General features: G+C 31.8%; 1 protein-coding gene across 1 annotated transcript in view; it reads right to left on the reverse strand.

The window, feature by feature from the left end:
• Window positions 1–9,173, reverse strand: part of LOC145331714 (tubulin polyglutamylase complex subunit 2) — a 29,019-nt gene extending 19,846 nt beyond the window's left edge. Inside the window, exons 1-5 of the mRNA XM_080176528.1 lie at window positions 9,140–9,173; window positions 8,836–8,934; window positions 7,021–7,104; window positions 4,362–4,421; window positions 3,281–3,321 (exon numbers count right to left, since the gene is read on the reverse strand). Coding sequence (XP_080032654.1) covers window positions 3,281–3,321; window positions 4,362–4,421; window positions 7,021–7,104; window positions 8,836–8,922 — 272 coding nt within the window. The 5' untranslated portion in view covers window positions 8,923–8,934; window positions 9,140–9,173. The remainder of the gene's footprint in view (window positions 1–3,280; window positions 3,322–4,361; window positions 4,422–7,020; window positions 7,105–8,835; window positions 8,935–9,139) is intronic.
• Window positions 9,174–18,475: the final 9,302 nt, after the last annotated feature.

Genomic DNA, 18,475 nt, shown 5'->3' on the forward strand with positions numbered 1-18,475 from the left:
AAGAAAACCTGAACAAACTGTCTGCCCGACAGACTAAAAAACTGTGTGTCACAAAAAAAATCATCACAAATCAGACATTATCTTAACATCTTTTTTTGTCAAAATAACACGAAGCGTCGCCAAAATACTGACAGACAGACAAACACACATCATTTAACTTTACCCAGGGATCTAAAGGGATAAGACACTGGCCGATAAATAAATGTACATCTCCAATGATGATACACAAATTACCCATTTTGTAGAGTAAAATTAGTGAAACGTTGGGAACCAACCAATAAAAAATCAAATGTCCCCAAGGCTATTGCCAAAGAATAAGAAAGCGTTATAATAAAACTTTGAGGACTAGTGTAAGAAACAGCCCAGTGTCCCCTCCTTTTCTGGTGGTACCTTACCCCTGGCGTCCTACAGATAAGGATGTATTACCATCAAATCACAAAGAGTGAAAAAGAGAAATCAATTTTGCGCTATTCAACAGATTTTTCACAAAACAACATAAAAATTTGTTTTATGCTGCAGGGATCTAAAGGGATAAGACAATAGCAGATAATTTGTTGTACATCCTCAATGATGATAAACTAAATTATATCTTCAGTAGATTGTTCTTGAAGTAAGTGGTTAAAACGTTTGAACATTCAATTTAATGATCAAACAAGAACCAATCAATATTCACAAATTCAAAAGTCCCATAGTTGTTAAGGCAAAAAATACGAAAATATTTTTATAAAACTTTGCGGACTCTGATTTTTTATTATCAATTGAAAACAATGTTTTTTTAAAACTACATGGATATTTCACAGGGTACCATCTCTGAAGGGCTTTTAAATACACTGTTTTGTATGATAACTACAAGAAGAAATAAAGGTAAAATATATATTTTTATTTCATTTTCTTACATTTTTCTTTGTCTAACAGACGTGTTGTTGATTTATTATCTTTTTCTACCTATGTATTTAACAATACTCTGTCTCCACTTAAAAATTAAAATTTTCAATGAAACTTTAACAAAAAAATAAGAAGCTTTTTATAATGCCTATAAAAATGACTGGCCTACCATTGGTAAATTAAAATGTTTACTGGCCTGTCATTGGTAAATTAGTCTGTGTATTGGCCTATCATCAGTAATTTTTATTAATTTGTATTACGTGATTTTTTATGGGCACTATAAAGAGATTCATAAGAAAACCAACAAAAAACTCTATCTACCAATTTGTTTCTATATTTGTATAATTTAAGGATGATGTTAAAGCATATGGATAATATAACCCAATGACATCTTTCCTTCTTAAGCCTAGGAAAATTGAGGTCTATTCCTACCTAACCTAAAAAGCTAACAAATAAAAAATACTAATTTGTATTTTCTTTTGCTGAAATAAAAATTCATGTTCTTCTTCCCCAACTTTCTTTTCCCCCAACAAGATAATTATATCCTTCATCATGATTTAAGATTATGCCATCTATTTTTAGACCATTTTGAGAAAAGGCTTGGGAAACCCCCCTACCCTCCTTTTTTTATATTCATAATAATAAATATTTCTTCCCCTCTCTCCTCTTATAATTACCCCTCCCACTTGTACTACCTCCCCCACTTATTTACTCCTCCCTTTATCTTACTCCAATAGAAAGGTAGTAAGTAGGTGGTATTAAATTTTGGTTACCCCCCCCCCCCCACACCCTCCCCCACTTTATCCTTTCCTTTTATTATTATTACACAGCCCAACAATTTTAAGATCATCTTGACCGCTGGTTGCGCATCTTAATTCTAATTACAGAAACTCAACATATATCTAAACTCTCAAATAAATTGTTGAATGTAGCAAAATATTTTCTTTAATATTTAATAAATCTTCCAAATAAGAAATGGATATTTTTATTCTTGTTTGCACTCCAAAAAAGTACATGATAGCAAGAATAGTAATCGTATCGTATTTAAGACAGCTTTACGCGGATAATTAAATGAAAAATTATAAGGGTAAAACCAGTTTTGGTAAATCCGAAGGGCCAACGGCCCGGGCTAACAAAACTGTAATTTTATTATTTTATTTCAATATTGAAAATTTGTCTGTGATACAATACTAAACATGGTTTTTAAGTATGACTGAGAACCGGTTCTAATCCAGAGGATTTTAATCGGTTTCGGAGCCATACTGGATATTATTTTTTCTTATTGTGAGTGATACCAGACAATATAAATTGGTTTATTTTTGCAACCTCATTAGAGGGGGAAAAAGGAAAAAAACAAATAGATTTCATTGCAAGTAAAAATTAGGGAGGGGACATTGAGCTGTATATTACACTAGTCCCCAAGGTTTTATAATACCACTTTCTTATTAGTTGACTTCACAACTTTGGGGACTTTTATAGAATTTAGATTGGTTGGTTAATTAAGTTGAGTTTCAAATATTTCAACAACTAATTCAAATATACAGGAGGGATAATTTTATATAACATTATTGGTTATGTAAATCAATGTATCAGCCATTGTCTTATCCCTTTAGATCCTAGAGCAAAAATACAATAAACTCATATATAATAGTTTTTAGTATTGGATCTATCAGTGACATTTTGTTAGAAATAATCCCTATTATTTCAACTACAAACAAGGATGACAACATCCATAAAAGCGAAGCTCTGAAATGGAAGGACAAACGAACATTAACACTTGTAGATTGTCAGAACTGAATTAGCAGAATATCAATGCATCAGTACAAACAATATTGTGAGTAAATTTGTTACAAAACTGCATAAATAGATTATACTGTTTAAGGCCATACTTACATTTTTGGGACTTGTATATAGAGATGCTTCGCTAATAACATTGTACCTTGTTGTAATAGAAATCAGTTTTTAAAAAACCAGAAGAATCGGATAAATACAACATACAAAAATTTGTTGTAAAAAAAGTTAAAAATCGACATGTTTATTGTTTAAAGTGGACATACGGACATTCTGGTATTGATTATAGAGTTGCTACGCTTTCTAAATTGTACCTAACTACTACAGGAATCATCATGCAAAGTTTGGAATCGATAGGACAACTCTAACCTGTTTAAATTAACGAAAAGAGCTATCTGTGACGGACGGACCGACCTTAATTATAGAAAAGCTTCGCTTTTAAAAATAATAATATTTGTTTATGACATAGAATAGCGGCTACGCCCGTAGGAGAGTTTTAGGTATGGGAGGGGTTGAGTGAAAGTCGACCATCCATTTTCAAAGTTTTAAAAAGGTAATGGGTATCCTTTCCAAAATTAGATATAAACCTTTTCTGAAAGTTTACCTGTTTATACTCATTGATCCAACTGGCAACGTTTGACCACTCTAAATAGAATTAGTCATTAAAATTTTAATACGTTTTATGAATAGTTTTTTTTCATCACATCGTATTACAGACAGCTTCCCGCGGATCTTAAAATGAAAAGTTATTAAATTAAAACTGGTCTTATTAGTCCCCAATGTTTTTTTACCCCCCACCCCCCCTTGTGCGTCCATGATAGGGTTAATGTTATCTATAATACAAAGTAGAATGATGTCTGTCCGTCAGTACGTCCATCTTTCTGTCCATTAAGATCTCGGTAACCACCAAACCGATCGGATTATACTCTTCAGGGAATATACCTTATGGTCCCGTAGTGGTATTGGGTTATTTTCTTGGGGGTTGGGACATCCCGAACCTCCCTCCCCCCCCCCCCAAAAAAAAAATAATCCCTCTTAAATTTTTTTGCTGCTAGGTAATTAAAACATTGGTGCTGCACCTCTACTTTTTTTTAAATTTACCTCTTGGGGCATAGCCCCTAGAGGCTAGGGGCGAAACCGCTATTTGAGTATATAAACTACTCAATAATATCAAACTTCTCTGCAGAGGTTGCGTGAATATAAGAATGTGCTTCTGAGACTAAAAAATTTCAAACCTTCCGACTCCTAGCATCTAGGGGTTTTGGATTTAAAGGGTTATGGAAGGGCATTAAAAATAGCTAAAAAACTAAGACTTAAACTTTAAAATAAAATAGACTATAATTATCCCAGTTCTTATGTGAAGCTTTCATTCAATGGTAAACTCAATTTGTTTAGTAGGGAAAGCTAAAGATACAGACAAAAAAAAACTTTACTACGTTATTTATATTACGAGCGACTGAGCCCCTAGCATATAGGGGCTCTATATGAAAGGGATAGGGAAGGGCATTAGTAGCCTAAAACAATACCCATTCTTATTATAGAAATAAAATAGCATAAAACCACCCCAAGAGCTATAATAAGCTGCACTGTAAAGGAGAACCATATCGGTTCAGCGATTAAGATCCTTCGCTACACACAAAAAAGTTTATTACTTTATAGAGGATTAGGATAGTTTTTAGTTATACCTGTATATAACTCCAAGTCAATTTGAATCCATCTGTGCTTAAGTAAAAGTTCTTCAAATCCTAAAATGAATAATATACTAGTATTAAAGTAAGATAATAGAGGGGGAAAGGGTTAAGTACAAATAAGTCCCTACCACGAGACCCTGTACCGACTTTCAATTGCTAGCAGACGAAAAAGGTCTCCAATGGTGGATACAGGTAGTTGGGAATTATACATCTATAATTATACATTTATTATACTAGTTTCATATTACTAATATTGTTTTATTCTTTTTGTTCTCAGAAATATATAAAATTTCTATATAAACTATCTAGCTGTATAAATAGAAATAAAAGGTAAATAAACAATCTTCTCTTATATATTCAGACATTTACTTTTTGCAATTCCAAAGAATTCCATCTTAAACATCTAAAACAAGGATGACAACATCCATAAAAGCGAAGCACTGAAACGGTAGTACAAACGGACATTAACAATTGTATAGTGTCTAAACTGAATAATCAGAATTTAAAAGTGAAAGATTCGAAGCAAAACTTTTTGAAAAACTACTTGATACAGGATACTGTTTATTGACACACTTACATTTTTGGACTTGATTATAGAGTTGCTTTGCTTATAATATTGTTCTTTGTTGTTCCAGGAATCAATATACCAAAAATCAGATCAAACGGATATTTAGATCACATAAAAATTTGTTGTTAAAAAAGTAAAAAATCAACATGTTTAAAATGGACATACGGACATTCTGGTAATGATTATAGAGTTGCCATGCTTTCTAAATCGTACCTAACTCCTACAGGAATCATCATGCAAAGTTTGAAATCGATAGGACAATTCTAACATGCCTAAATTAACGAATAAATGCTATATATCTCGGACGGACCCTAATTATAGAAAAGCTTCGCTTATAAAAACATGTATAAGTTTAAAATTCTAAACCAGTAATCTTATCTTGCTAATATGTTTGTATTAACATGGATATGCAAAGGCGTGCAGATTGAGTTTAGGGGGAGGGCGGGTGTATCCATCCCAACTGGCAAATGTTACGGAGTTTAATACAACTCCCCAACACCCCTTTGTCTATATCCCCCTAAAACAGCCAAGGATGTAAAAAAGAGGGGTGTGAAAATTTGCGCGCCAATAGAAGACCTTTAATAACCCCCTAAAGCTTCCATCCTCCTACACAATCATGAATTTGGTACAAGGGGTTGTCAAAAATCGTAAGGACATCCTAGTCAAGGTAAACTTATTTTTTTGTAATTTCACTCATAATCTTTAACTTTGCAATATAAAACGTTTGCAATGATAGAAAACTGCTTAATATTCTGTACCATTTACATTTCCATGATAGATAGATACAAAGATTGAATCAGGGCTCGGCAGCTGCGAATAAGGCTTAATTTTCAACCCTTTTAGATCAGTGGTCTAAAGGTATAAGACAATGGTCAATAAATTCATGTACATCCACGTTTGAACACTCAATGTAATTAAACATCCAACCAAGTTTTAATAAAAGTCCCCAAAGCTGTTGAGCCAACAAAGTAGAAAACGTTATTATTAAACTTTGGGGACTAGAGTAATAAACAGAACATTGTACCCTCTCTTTCTGCGTTTGGATACTTCGAAAAAGTGCGCGACTGCCGAGCACTGGATTAAGTAATGAATAGAAAGATACAACATATTTATAATTCAGCTGGTGTAATTTCTCCCATTTCTAATTGTTTTCCTAAGTAGGTCTAGGCAACAGAATCATAGAAAAATGGTGACAGAATTTGCAAGGATCTAAATGGATAAGACAATATCCGATAAACTGAGTTTGAACACTTAATAAAGCAATCAATCAAAATTCGATAAAAGTCCCAAAGTTGTTAAGCCGAAAAAAAAGAAAACGTAAAAAACTATATGGACTAGTGTAATAAACAGCCAATTCTCCCCCCTCTCTCTAGGTCCTAGTGGCCCCTTGCATAATCTACAGCCAGCAAGCATAAACAATATTTTTTTCCTTTTTATTGTTCTATGTGTACTAAATATCCAGCTAAAGTATTGTCCATTTATAAATTATGTGTTTATTATTCTATATATACTAAATATCCAGCTAAAGTATTGCCCATATATAAATTATGTGTTTATTATTCTATGTATACTAAATATCCAACTAAAGTATTGACCATATATAAATTCTGTGTTTATTATTCTATGTATACTAAATATCCAACTAAAGTATTGTCCATATATAAATTCTGTGTTTATTATTCTATGTATACTAAATATCCAACTAAAGTATTGACCATATATAAATTCTGTGTTTATTATTCTATGTATACTAAATATCCAACTAAAGTATTGACCATATATAAATTCTGTGTTTATTATTCTATGTATACTAAATATCCAGCTAAAGTATTGACCATATATAAATTCTGTGTTTATTATTCTATGTATACTAAATATCCAGCTAAAGTATTGTCCATATATAAATTCTGTATTTATTATTCTATGTATACTAAATATCCAGCTAAAGCATTGCCCATATATAAATTCTGTCCCAGATTTACAAGACCTTAATTTTGAACCATTTTTCTTCATGATTCTAAAAATATCTCATTACTGTATATGTATTAAAAAGATGTATAATAATCCGTTTATCTATCTATCTACCTGAGGTAAATTTACAGAGTATCTTTGCTCCCAAGCTGTGATATGAAGAGGATCGCATTGTGGAAATTCTTTCATAAAAATATCCTGAATATTAATTATTTTTTTTTTACAGAATATTAAGTTTCATAAAAAAATATTATACATACTAAGCATTTTTCTGATATTTTATCTCAATCTTATTGTCATTAGTTGTACAGTCGTACATTAAGATATATACGTAAACTGTAAAGTATATATATGTTAAAGTTTTAAAGAGGATATTTGACACCCCATTTACACCTCCCTTTCGCACGTTTATAGATAGAACAGGCGCTTTAACTTATTTACAGTCGTCATATAAGAATTGGGTCAAATATTTGTCTACAGAAATAAGATCATGTTACCGAAAATAAATTTGTATAGTAGCTTCTTACACAGTTTTCCGTACTAATGTGTTCTTTGTGGATTATGTATATAGTGTAAAAAGTGACAATAGTAAACTTCATTTGTCAGTGGATAAATATCCACAATAAATGAGGAAATTTGAATCTAGCTGCTAAAACTTTAACCTCTATCATCCAATAACTATTATATCATGATATTAACCATATTATAACCTATGTGTCATTATATTATATATGTTATAACATTATGTTGCTAATAATCTCATAATTAACTTATCATATTTATCGTTTTTGAACCTATCTAACTCACTGTGAGATTGTTAAACATTGTTCTTAACTTACTGTACTAATGATTATTTGCTATCTGTGTATCATTTTGTTAGTTAATTGTTTGTATTTTTCCTATTATTTTTTATGATTTTTTCCATAAGTTGAATAAATCATTTTAACAACAACTTTTTAGGCAAGCTCCTTATTTAACAACTAGCCAAAGTGCCCCTAGCATTGAGTGGCTCTGTGTTGGAAAGAGTTTGAAAACAGGGAAACAAACCCCTAAAGCAAAACTTAGATATTATAAACTAATTTGCCTTAAACTATTCAGGGACCTATTAGAAGTTTCCATGAAATTGAGAACGCAATAGTTATCGAAATATTAAGCTAAGAAAAATAAAACCTTACTACTTTATATAATCTATAATACAAAGTAGAACGATGTCTGTCTGTCCGTCTGTCCGTCTGTCTGTCCGTCTGAAGCTTAAGATCTCGGTAACCACTGAACCGAATGGGCTCTACTCTTCAGGGAATATACCTACTGGTCCTGTGGTGGTTTTAAGATATTAAAACCCCCCCAAAAAACAAAAAAATCCCCCCCTTAGGGGAGACTTCAACGTCAAATAAGGTGGTATCGTACATAAAAAATTAAATTTAACAAACAAAAACATTTAAAGTGCCACTAGAGGTCTCTAGGGGCGTAGCCGCTAGTAGTATTATATAGTAACTAGTTCAGGTAGGGAGGGGACATGTGGTTGTTTATTCCACTAGACCCCCAAAGTTTTATAATAACGTTTTCTTATTCGATGGCTCTACCACTTTGGGAACTTTTATTGAATTTATATTGGATGTTTATTTAAGTCGAGTGTCCAAACATTTTAACAACTACTTTATATAATAGTATTATATAGTAACTAGTTCAGGTAGGGAGGGGAAATGTGATTGTTTATTCCACTACATCCCCAAAGTTTTATAATAACGTTTTCTTATTCGATGGCTCTACCACTTTGGGAATTTTTATTGAATTTATATTGGATGTTTATTTTAGTCGAGTGTCCAAACGTTTTAACAACTAATTGTAATCAAAAGATGGGGTTTGTGTGTTATCATTGGGGTGTTTATCAATTTATCGGCCATAATCTAATCCCTGTAGATACCTGACCTGAATTCCTTTTAAAGATCTGAGCTTGTGAATAACTCCGAGAGTAAGGCTGGAGTAAAATGTATCTGCACCAGTCCAACCCTCCATTTTAATTGATTTCTAAAAAACATAATGTCCGCTGGATTAGAAAAGCTGTCTATAATACGATGATATAAATAACTATTCTAGTATGGCTTTGAAACCGTTTAAATTTGTTGGATTAGAAACAGTTTTCAGCCATACTTAATAAATTATTTATAGAATCGTATCATAGACAATTTTCCATGAATATTAAAAAAAAATTGTCAAATTAAAAGCATAATACCTTTAATAACTTTCATTTTTAGCTGTCTTTAATACTATGGGAAAAATAACTATTCTTTTACATAGCTTTTTGTTGTATTTTGAAGATTTTTTTGCAAATTTGATTTTATATTTTAAAAAGTAATGGGTTTATGCATTTTGTATTTGTTGGTTCTTAGATCTATTGTAGCTCCGCAACTTAGGGACATAATTTTCTTTTTTTTAAAGCGAAGCTTTTCTATAATTAGGGTCGGTCCGTCCGTCACAGAGAGTTAGCTCTTTTCGTTAATTTAAACAGGTTAGAATTGTTCTATCGATTCCAAACTTTGCATGATGATTCCTATAGTAGTTAGGTACAATTTAGAAAGCGTAGCAACTCTATAAACAATACCAGAATGTCCGTATGTCGATTTTTAACTTTTTGACAACAAATTTTTGTATGTTAAATTATCCGATTCTTCTGATTTTTTGAAAACTGATTCCTATTACAACAAGGTACAATGTTATAAGCGAAGCATCTCTATAAACAAGTCCCAAAAATGTAAGTATGTCCTTAAACATTATCATCTATTTATGCAGTTTTGCAACAAATTTTCTTAAAATATTGTTTGTACTGATGCATTAATATTCTGCTAATTCAGTTCTGACAATCTACAAGTGTTAATGTTCGTTTGTCCTTCCATATTAGAGCTTCGCTTATATGGATGTTGTCATCCTTGTTTTATTCTGATTTCGACCTTTATGTGTAAAAACAAGGATGGCAACATCCTTAAGTAGCGCAGAAGAAACAAATCATGGTTAAGAATACGGATAAGTTATCCATAAACTTTAAGAGCATTTGTTGAAAATAGAATAGATTTATTGGAGAAAAAATCACAAAACACTTTTTTTTACGTTTTTTACGATTTTACGATGACTAATAGACAGACGTGGCGGTCAAAATAATTTAAATATTAGATGTCTAGATCAACGAGAATTTAATTTAAAAATTACTATAGTATCCACAAAAACCTTAAAAATCAAACCAAAAAACATCAAAGATATGGGGAAATATCTAAAGAAAAAAGGTCCATTTATCTTTGAGCTCAAAAATCTCTTGGTACAATTTGATTTTTATATTGTCATCCAAAAAACTTCTATGAATTATAGTTTGGTTTTAGGAGTCCTATAAGGAGAAGGCACACAATATCTTAACGGGACAAAAATATTCTGTATCATGAATATCAGAAGATAAGTTTTTTTTTTAATAAAACCAAAACAATTTTCTCAAAAGACAGAAAAAGTAAGGTTGGTTGTTTTTCTGGTTTTGCAATAATTTTGTAATCACACACTTTTAATTTTTTTAAAAATAGAAAGGAGAACAAGAAAAGTTATGTTCAATTGTAGTAGAGCCAATGAATCTGAAATCCTATTATATAAAGTACTCACGGCTTCGCCCCTAGCATCTAGGGGCTTTGCCCCAAGAGGTTTGATCAAACCAATTTATCGTATTTTAGATTTAAAGAAAATTTTTAAAAATTTTTGGGGGAGAGGAAAATTTTTTTTGAACACAGTAATAGTGTCTGACTGATTATGACGTAACAAAAAAAATTAGCCAATGAGAGGCCACTATAAATTTTACCATTGGTCAATAACGGCCTCTCATTGCCTAATTTTTTTTGTTACGTCATAATCAGTCAGACACTATTACTGTGTTCTTTTTTTTTGGGGGGGGGGGGGAAGGGTAGTCGATCCCACTATTTTAATTTAAGTTTTAAAAGAAATTTTTTTTCTTTTTTGGGGGGGATATATTTTTCATTTTTTAAGGGGGTTGGGGATGTCCCACCCACCAAGAAAATAGTTATAAACATTCCCAGGACCTATGAGAAGCTACCCTGTAAAGAAAAACCCGATCGGTTCAGCGGTTAGCGAGATCCTTCGCTACAAACAAACAAACAGACAGACAAACAAACAGACAGACAGACATCGTTCTACTTTGTATTATAGATATATATATATTTTTTGTCTGTAGATCAAGATTTCGATGACTACTGAACCGATTCAGTTCTCCATTTAAGGTAGGCCTCACATGGTCTGAGATAGTGATAGGCTATTTTAACTTAAGATTTAAGTCTTTGTATGGTTTTAGGCTATTTTATGCCCTATCCTATCCATTCGGATAAAGAGCCTCAAGATGCTAGGGTACAGCTGCTAGTATATAAATATTGGCGATAAAGAAAAAAAACTAGATGCACATACTTTTGATAAGCTGCTAATCACTAAATTTGACTCCGCCCATTTATAAAGAAAAATCATCTTTTTTTCAGAATAGATACCATCCATAAACATTTAGAGTCTTTTTTCATAATTCCTCATCCCCTCCCCCTTACCCCTCCTCAAAAGTATTATCACAAAAGCCCCTTCCCCTTTACTTCTCCTCCTAGGAAAATTAGGCACCTGAAACCTCCGCCCATTTCCTAAAACCAAAATCGTTAGGTACTACTTCAGAACTTCAACCAACAAAAAATTTAAAAAATTTAAAACAATTCTTAATTTCAACCAAGTTTGTCATTAAGCCGAGTTTTTACCTAAACCGCTTCATAATTTCAGACAGTAACTTACATCTTGACTTTCATTAGTTTCGATCAATTAATTAAAGAACATCTATTTTTGACAATTTAAACTAATTTGAATTTTAAAAGCTTGAACGTTTTTGGATGTTGTCATCCTTGCTGATATCAAAACCACCTGGAAATATACTTGTGGTTTGTCTTTAATCAGGAAAACGGAAAATCTTATTTAGTTTTATTCATTGTAATTGTATAAATATATACCTATAATAAAGTAATAGGATGTTTTCTATCTGCCTGTACCAAAGGATCTCGCTAACCGCTGAACCAATATGGTTCTCCCTTAGGTACTGAGAAGGTTTATAACTATTTTCGGGGAGGTTACCACCACCCTCCCAAGGTTTTTTTTTCGCCTTGAGGCCTCAAGGGGTGTAGCCACTAGTAGAAGATAATGTATATATTTTTGTGTCACAAGTCTTTGGATAGGTTGGGGGGGGGGGGGGGGGGGGCTATCTTTTTTGTTTACAGGTTTTAAAAGTATTCCAATTATTGCTTTATTATCATTTTCTTTTCTTTAGGACTCGGCAGTCGCCTTAAATTTTGGAAGCTTTAAAAATTTGTCTGAAAAGAGGTATTGCCATATTTGGGTGATGTTTAGACTCCAAGCTGAATATTAAAATTTCAAAAGGTTGATTTCCTTAAGTCTTGCAGTCGGCAGTCGGCCACAAACCATTTGTATCGTTTAAAGAACATTTATCTTAATCTTATAATATTTCATATTAATATCCGAGGAAAGCTGTCTATAATATGATGCGATAAATACCTATTACAAATAAACAAATATCACTAATGTGATTCCTGAAATAAACCACTGAAATGAAAGATAGGAAAAAATATTGATCAAACATTTTCCAAGATACTCCAAACAATGACGACATTTAGACATTAGCCAACTTTTTATATTTGGTTTTACTTAATAGTAATACTTTAGGGATCTAAAGAGATATGACAATGGTGGATAAATTTAAGTACAATGTACATCCCCTGCTGTAGATTAAAATTAGTGTTTGGAACGTTTGAACATTCAACTTAACAAACCAACTAATCAAAATTCAGTACAAATGTTCCCAAAGTTGTTAAGCCATAGAGTAGAAAAACGTTGGGGACTAGTGTAATAAATAGCCTATTGCCTCATCTCTTGCTACTTCCTACTCCACAATTAATGCATTCTTTTCAATGAATATTAAAATAAAAAAATTAAATGAAGTTCTAGGGGGGGGGGGGGCGGTTTGGGGCCAAGAGAGAAATACCCATCCCGAAAATTCTGAGGGAGGTGTAGATACCTGCACCTTATTCCCTAAAAAACATTTGGTTTGGTTTAACAAATATGGTAATTTTTAATATTTCATACGTCAAACCAAATTTTACACCGCCCCTCCCCCCCCCCCCCCACCAAAAAAAATAATAGGGAAAATAGCCTCCGAATATCTCTTTTTTATGAGGAGGGTGCGTAATACATAGGAGAAAAAAAATTGTGGAAAATAAAAGTACAATATTCTTACAACATGACTATAAAATAAAGTTTACTTAATTGTCATAGAAATCAGCATGCACGGTTTGAAACTATAATGAAACATGTCTAAATTTTGAAAATCATCTCTTTGAATAATATTTTTGCAACTTAATTAAAATGATTATCTTCTCTGTTGACATATCAGTTTCAATTTAGTTTAGAAGCGAAGCTACTCTATAATTCACTTTGTCTGTCCGTCTGTCAGTCCATAGCGCTACCGGGAAACATGATTTTCTCGGCTGCTATTGAAGATAGACGGCTGAAATTTTTGGTGAAGATTCCATTTATCAATGAGCATAAAGTATATAATTTACTTTGTCCGTCAGTCTGTCGGTCATGCATAAAAGACTTAAATAATATTTTTTCTCGTATTCATTCGAATCCGGTGAATAGGAACCGGTTCTCATCCATACGAAAAAACTATGTCTAGCATCGCATTATATCCAGCTTTCTACGAATATAAAAATGTACAATCATAAGATTAAAACCATTTTTTTTAGCCCATGCTATCGGCACCTTGGGGCTAAAAAAACTTGTTTAAATCTTATAATTGTACATTCTATATCCGCGGAAAGTCGTTTATAATACGATGCGAGAAATAACTATTATCAATATTTCAGAAAGGTTTCTAAAAATTATTGCACATTTATCAACAGAACATCTTCGCTACTTATGGATTAAGACATATCAGTTTAAATTTTTTATATCCAAAGTAAATATTTATTTACGACTATATTGTGTTGGCTGGTTAAAAGATTAAATTTAAACTACAGGGATGCAGGCATAAGACAATGGACACCATATCGTGCATCAAGTCAAATAACTAACACTTTAATTCTTATTTTTTCTGATATTTTACATCTAAGCAGTTCTGCAATTAAAGCTTCAATTCAATTAAACTTTTCTTCTTGATTAATCTAATTGAATGATAGTAAAGATTGAAACACTATTAAATTATAATAAAAACTTTTATTAGCAATACAGATTTTTAAAACAAAATACTCAGCAAAATTTTAATTATTTTAAAAATCATCATTTTTTTTAAAATTAGCTTTTGATCTAATTTAATTGAGACGAAATAATTATTTGTATATTCAATCAATCATTAGTATTAATTTACTGTTAAACTTGGAAGTTTAAATTGACATGCTCATAATTTTACTGTGTTGGCGGTAATACATTTAAATGCTCCATAATTCAAATTTAATATTTTTACAATACAGTTTTATCAATAATTAACTTTAATTTCAAATAAAATATTTTGATTGTAAAAAGATAAAAAACTCAAAGTCTTTCTCAATGGCCATGATGAGAAAACTAGAAAATACAAGGATGACAACATCCATAATTAACGAAGCTCAAAAATTGGAAAAAAATTACTATAGAGCAGTGTCATACTAAATATAAACATTTAACATGATAAAATAGGTAAAACAGGAAAATTAAATTAATAGAAAAATCTTAATGAAACTTGATGGATATATGTATTATGTATAACATAAGCATATTCAATCCCTTATAATTTCAGCCGTCAATCCTGAATAGGAATCAAGAAATTCAAGAAAAACTAAAAATCTGGGAATCGATCTAGCACCCCAATTAATAGACAAATCTTACAAAACTAGTGAAAATAAGTAAAATCTAAAATTGATTGAACCCTGAAAATTTCAGCCCTCTATCTTGAAAAGGAATAGAGAAAATAATAATAAAAAAATAGGAATCGATCTAGCACCTCAAATAACAGACAGATGGACAAAACAATGTATAGATTAGATGGACATATGCCATAGGAATCTTCACTAAAAATTGCAGCTGTCTATCTTGTATAGAAGACGAGAAAATCACGTTTCCCCCATAGCGTTACGGACTGACTGACGGACAAAGAGAATTATAGAGTAGCTTCGCTACTAAAAATTGGTGATACTAGTAATTTACTAATTGAATTTATTTGCTTGGCAAAGGATTTATTATTTTTAGGATATTACACCAGATTATCATGTACTCTAATAAAGCAAACGACAGTTTTTCCTCTGTAAAATTACCACGTATAATTTACATCCATTGGCTTGGCTCAATCAAAAACGTCCAAGCTTTTTTATTATGGGGGGCCTAAACCCCAATTATGATGAATGGAAAACCCACGTCTGTGGCGTATCCGCTAGAAGTCGGGAAATGTTATTACTTCGAAACTCGGCCAAACACTGCGTCATTTCTGAAGACATTGAAAACAGACGCAACTGCCATGCAAAGTTTTAACCTTAGAAGTTTCATTCATCAGACAATGTATCAATCTTGTACAAGGGATAAGCCAAAAAATGATATATTTATATATATCCCCATTGATTATAAATATAATTATATCTTCCATGAGTGACAATGGTTGGTTGAAAAATTTTGACACTTATAGTTTAGAACCATCAAAGCAAAATTTAATAAAAGGAAAAGGTTTTGTGCCAACGAATAAGATAACGAGGTTATAAAACTTTACAGTCCAATGTTCACTACCTCCCTGAACTGTTAAAATTGGATGTGCTGAATTTTAATTTCCAACTGTGTACGCAGTTTCCACGGTGTTTCCTCATCCTATCTCAATATTTACTACTAGCTAAAAAAAGCTTCAAACTTTCAAAATTTTAAACGTATAATTGATTTATATATTCAAAACTTTAATTTTCAAAATTTTTATCTTTTTAGAAGTTTGAAGCTTTTTAGCTAGTAGTAAAAATTGAGATAGGATGAGGAAACACCGCGGAAACTACGTACACATTTGGAAATTAGAATTCAGCACATATAAAATTGACAAGCAGATAATAAGTTAATCAGTAGGGATAAAAAATTTGTCAGTAAAAATTTGAACACAAAGTAAACATTGTTTTATTACTATTTTTAAATATTTGTGATTAACAGTTCAATTAATTAAGTGTTATTTATAATAGTTATTATAATAGACATTTTTTCGCGGATAAATTGCCTTGAAGAAAAAATAATCGGGTATAGTCCCTTTCGTAGCCTTAAGGGGCGTTTTTTGTATTTTCACAGTAGCTTTTCTTCTATTTCTTGCCCCTGCGGGGGGCACTAACCCTGCGTGGCAATCACCCAACCCAATATTACCTAACCTAACCTAAAATAACCTAGCAAAAGCCATATTGAAAATACGACAAATCGCGCCTTAAGGGGCGTTGCCACGAAAGGGACTAAACCCAAATAATCTAATCCAAAGAAGAGAGGGCTTGTATATTATATTTGGAGATGTTTATTGATTTATCGTCCATTGTCGTATCTCTAAGATTATGGTTAATTTTTTGACACAATTTCTTTAATTAAAGGTTTCCTTGTTCGGACATATAATTGTTAACTTAAATACCTAAATGAAAATGGATGATCAATTGTAAATTGTTTTCACAATTATGACATTCAAAATTACCCTTTTGTACTAAATTATTGATTGCATGTTTAAACAATTTTTTTAAGTTTTAAGATATTAAGCCAACGAATTAAAGAACTTGATTATCAAACTTTGGGTAACAGTATAATTCACCGCCCATTGTCCCCTCCCTCCCTGCTTAAACGCCCTTGATACATTTAATGTTTAAATACACAGAGAACCTGGCTCAATATCGAGGTGTCTACAAATAAACAAAAAAATTATTCATGAAAAATTATTCATAAAACATTTAAAAACAATTTCACCATTTACAATCCATATAATAAAGTAACAGGGTGTGTGTTTGTCTGTCTGTGTGGCTGTCTGTTTGTCTGTCTGTTTATTTGTACCAAGTGAACTCGCTAACCACTGAACCGATATGGTTCTCCTTTACAGGATGTCTTCTCATAGGTCCTGAGAGGGTTTATTTTCGGGAAGGGTACCCTCAGCCTTCAAACAAAAATCGCCACTAGAAAAAATTACCCCCCTACTCTATAACTAACTTTGTCAGCTTGTCTGCCTATAAAAGCAAAGGAAGATAGATTAGACTTCTACAACAATGAAAAAAACTTCTGGGGTTTCTTAACATTTCTGTTTTTAGACTAGTTTAGAGATACTTCGCTTATACATGGAACCAAATCGTTCTTAGAATCATCATTTTAAAATCTTGTTAACAGGAAGGACTTTTTAGCATAGAGATTGTACGCTTGTAAATTTGACCCTAGCTGATTCAGGAATCAACATGCAAAGTTTGACATTAATAGAACAATTTCAACTTTTCTAAAATAACAAACAGAGCATTCATTTCGGACAGACCTATCCTCAATAACGAACAGCTGTAAAATTTGCCAATTGTCAAAATTAATGGTAAAACTCAATTATTCGCAGGAAGGAAGGGGACAATGGGCTGTTTATTACACTAGTCCCCAAAGTTTTATAATAACACTTTCTTATTCTTTGACTTAACAACTTTGGGGACTTTTTTGAATTATAATTGGTTGTTTTTTTATGTTGGGTGTACAAACGTTTCAATCACTGATTGTAATCTACAGAGGAGGTGACTTTGTGTATCATCATTGGGAAATTGATTTTGCTATTTTTGGATATTTGTTACCATTGCTACAATGGAAGCACACTACAAAGCTGAATATTGGTAGAGTAAAGATAGCTCTGTTGACATTATAAACACAGGCATATAAAGGGATAAGACAATGTCCGATGAATTGATATTCATCACCAACGATAATTCACAAAATTACCCCTTTCATAGATTAAAATTAGTGGGTGAAACGTTTGAACACTGAACTTAATGAACCAACTAATCAAAGTTAAATAAAAGTTCCCAAAGTTGTTTTGTAAAAAATAAGAAAATGTTATGATAAAACTTTGGGGACGAGTATAAAGATAGCTCTGTTGACAAAAGGGATATAAAGGGATAAGACAATGGCCGATAATTGATGTTCATAATTAAAATTTTTAGACAAAATTACCCCTTGTGAAGATTAAAATTAGTGGGTGAAACGTTTGAGCACTCAACTTAATGAACCAACCAATCAAATTTCAATAAAGTCGCCACTTTACGAATAAGAAATAGTTATTTCTCGCATCGTATTATAAACGGCTTTCCTCGGATATAAAATGTACAATTATAAGATTAAAACCAGATTTTTTTCAGCCCTGAGATGCCGATGTGCTTGACATAGTTTTTTCGTATGGATGATAACCGGTTCCTATCCACCGGATTCGAATGAATACGAGAAACATTATTATAAAACTTTGGGGACTGGTAAAAAGATAGATCTGTTGACATTA

This window comes from Acartia tonsa, chromosome 11, assembly GCF_053477335.1.
Source record: "Acartia tonsa isolate MP-2025a chromosome 11, ASM5347733v1, whole genome shotgun sequence".
Lineage (NCBI taxonomy): Eukaryota > Metazoa > Arthropoda > Copepoda > Calanoida > Acartiidae > Acartia > Acartia tonsa.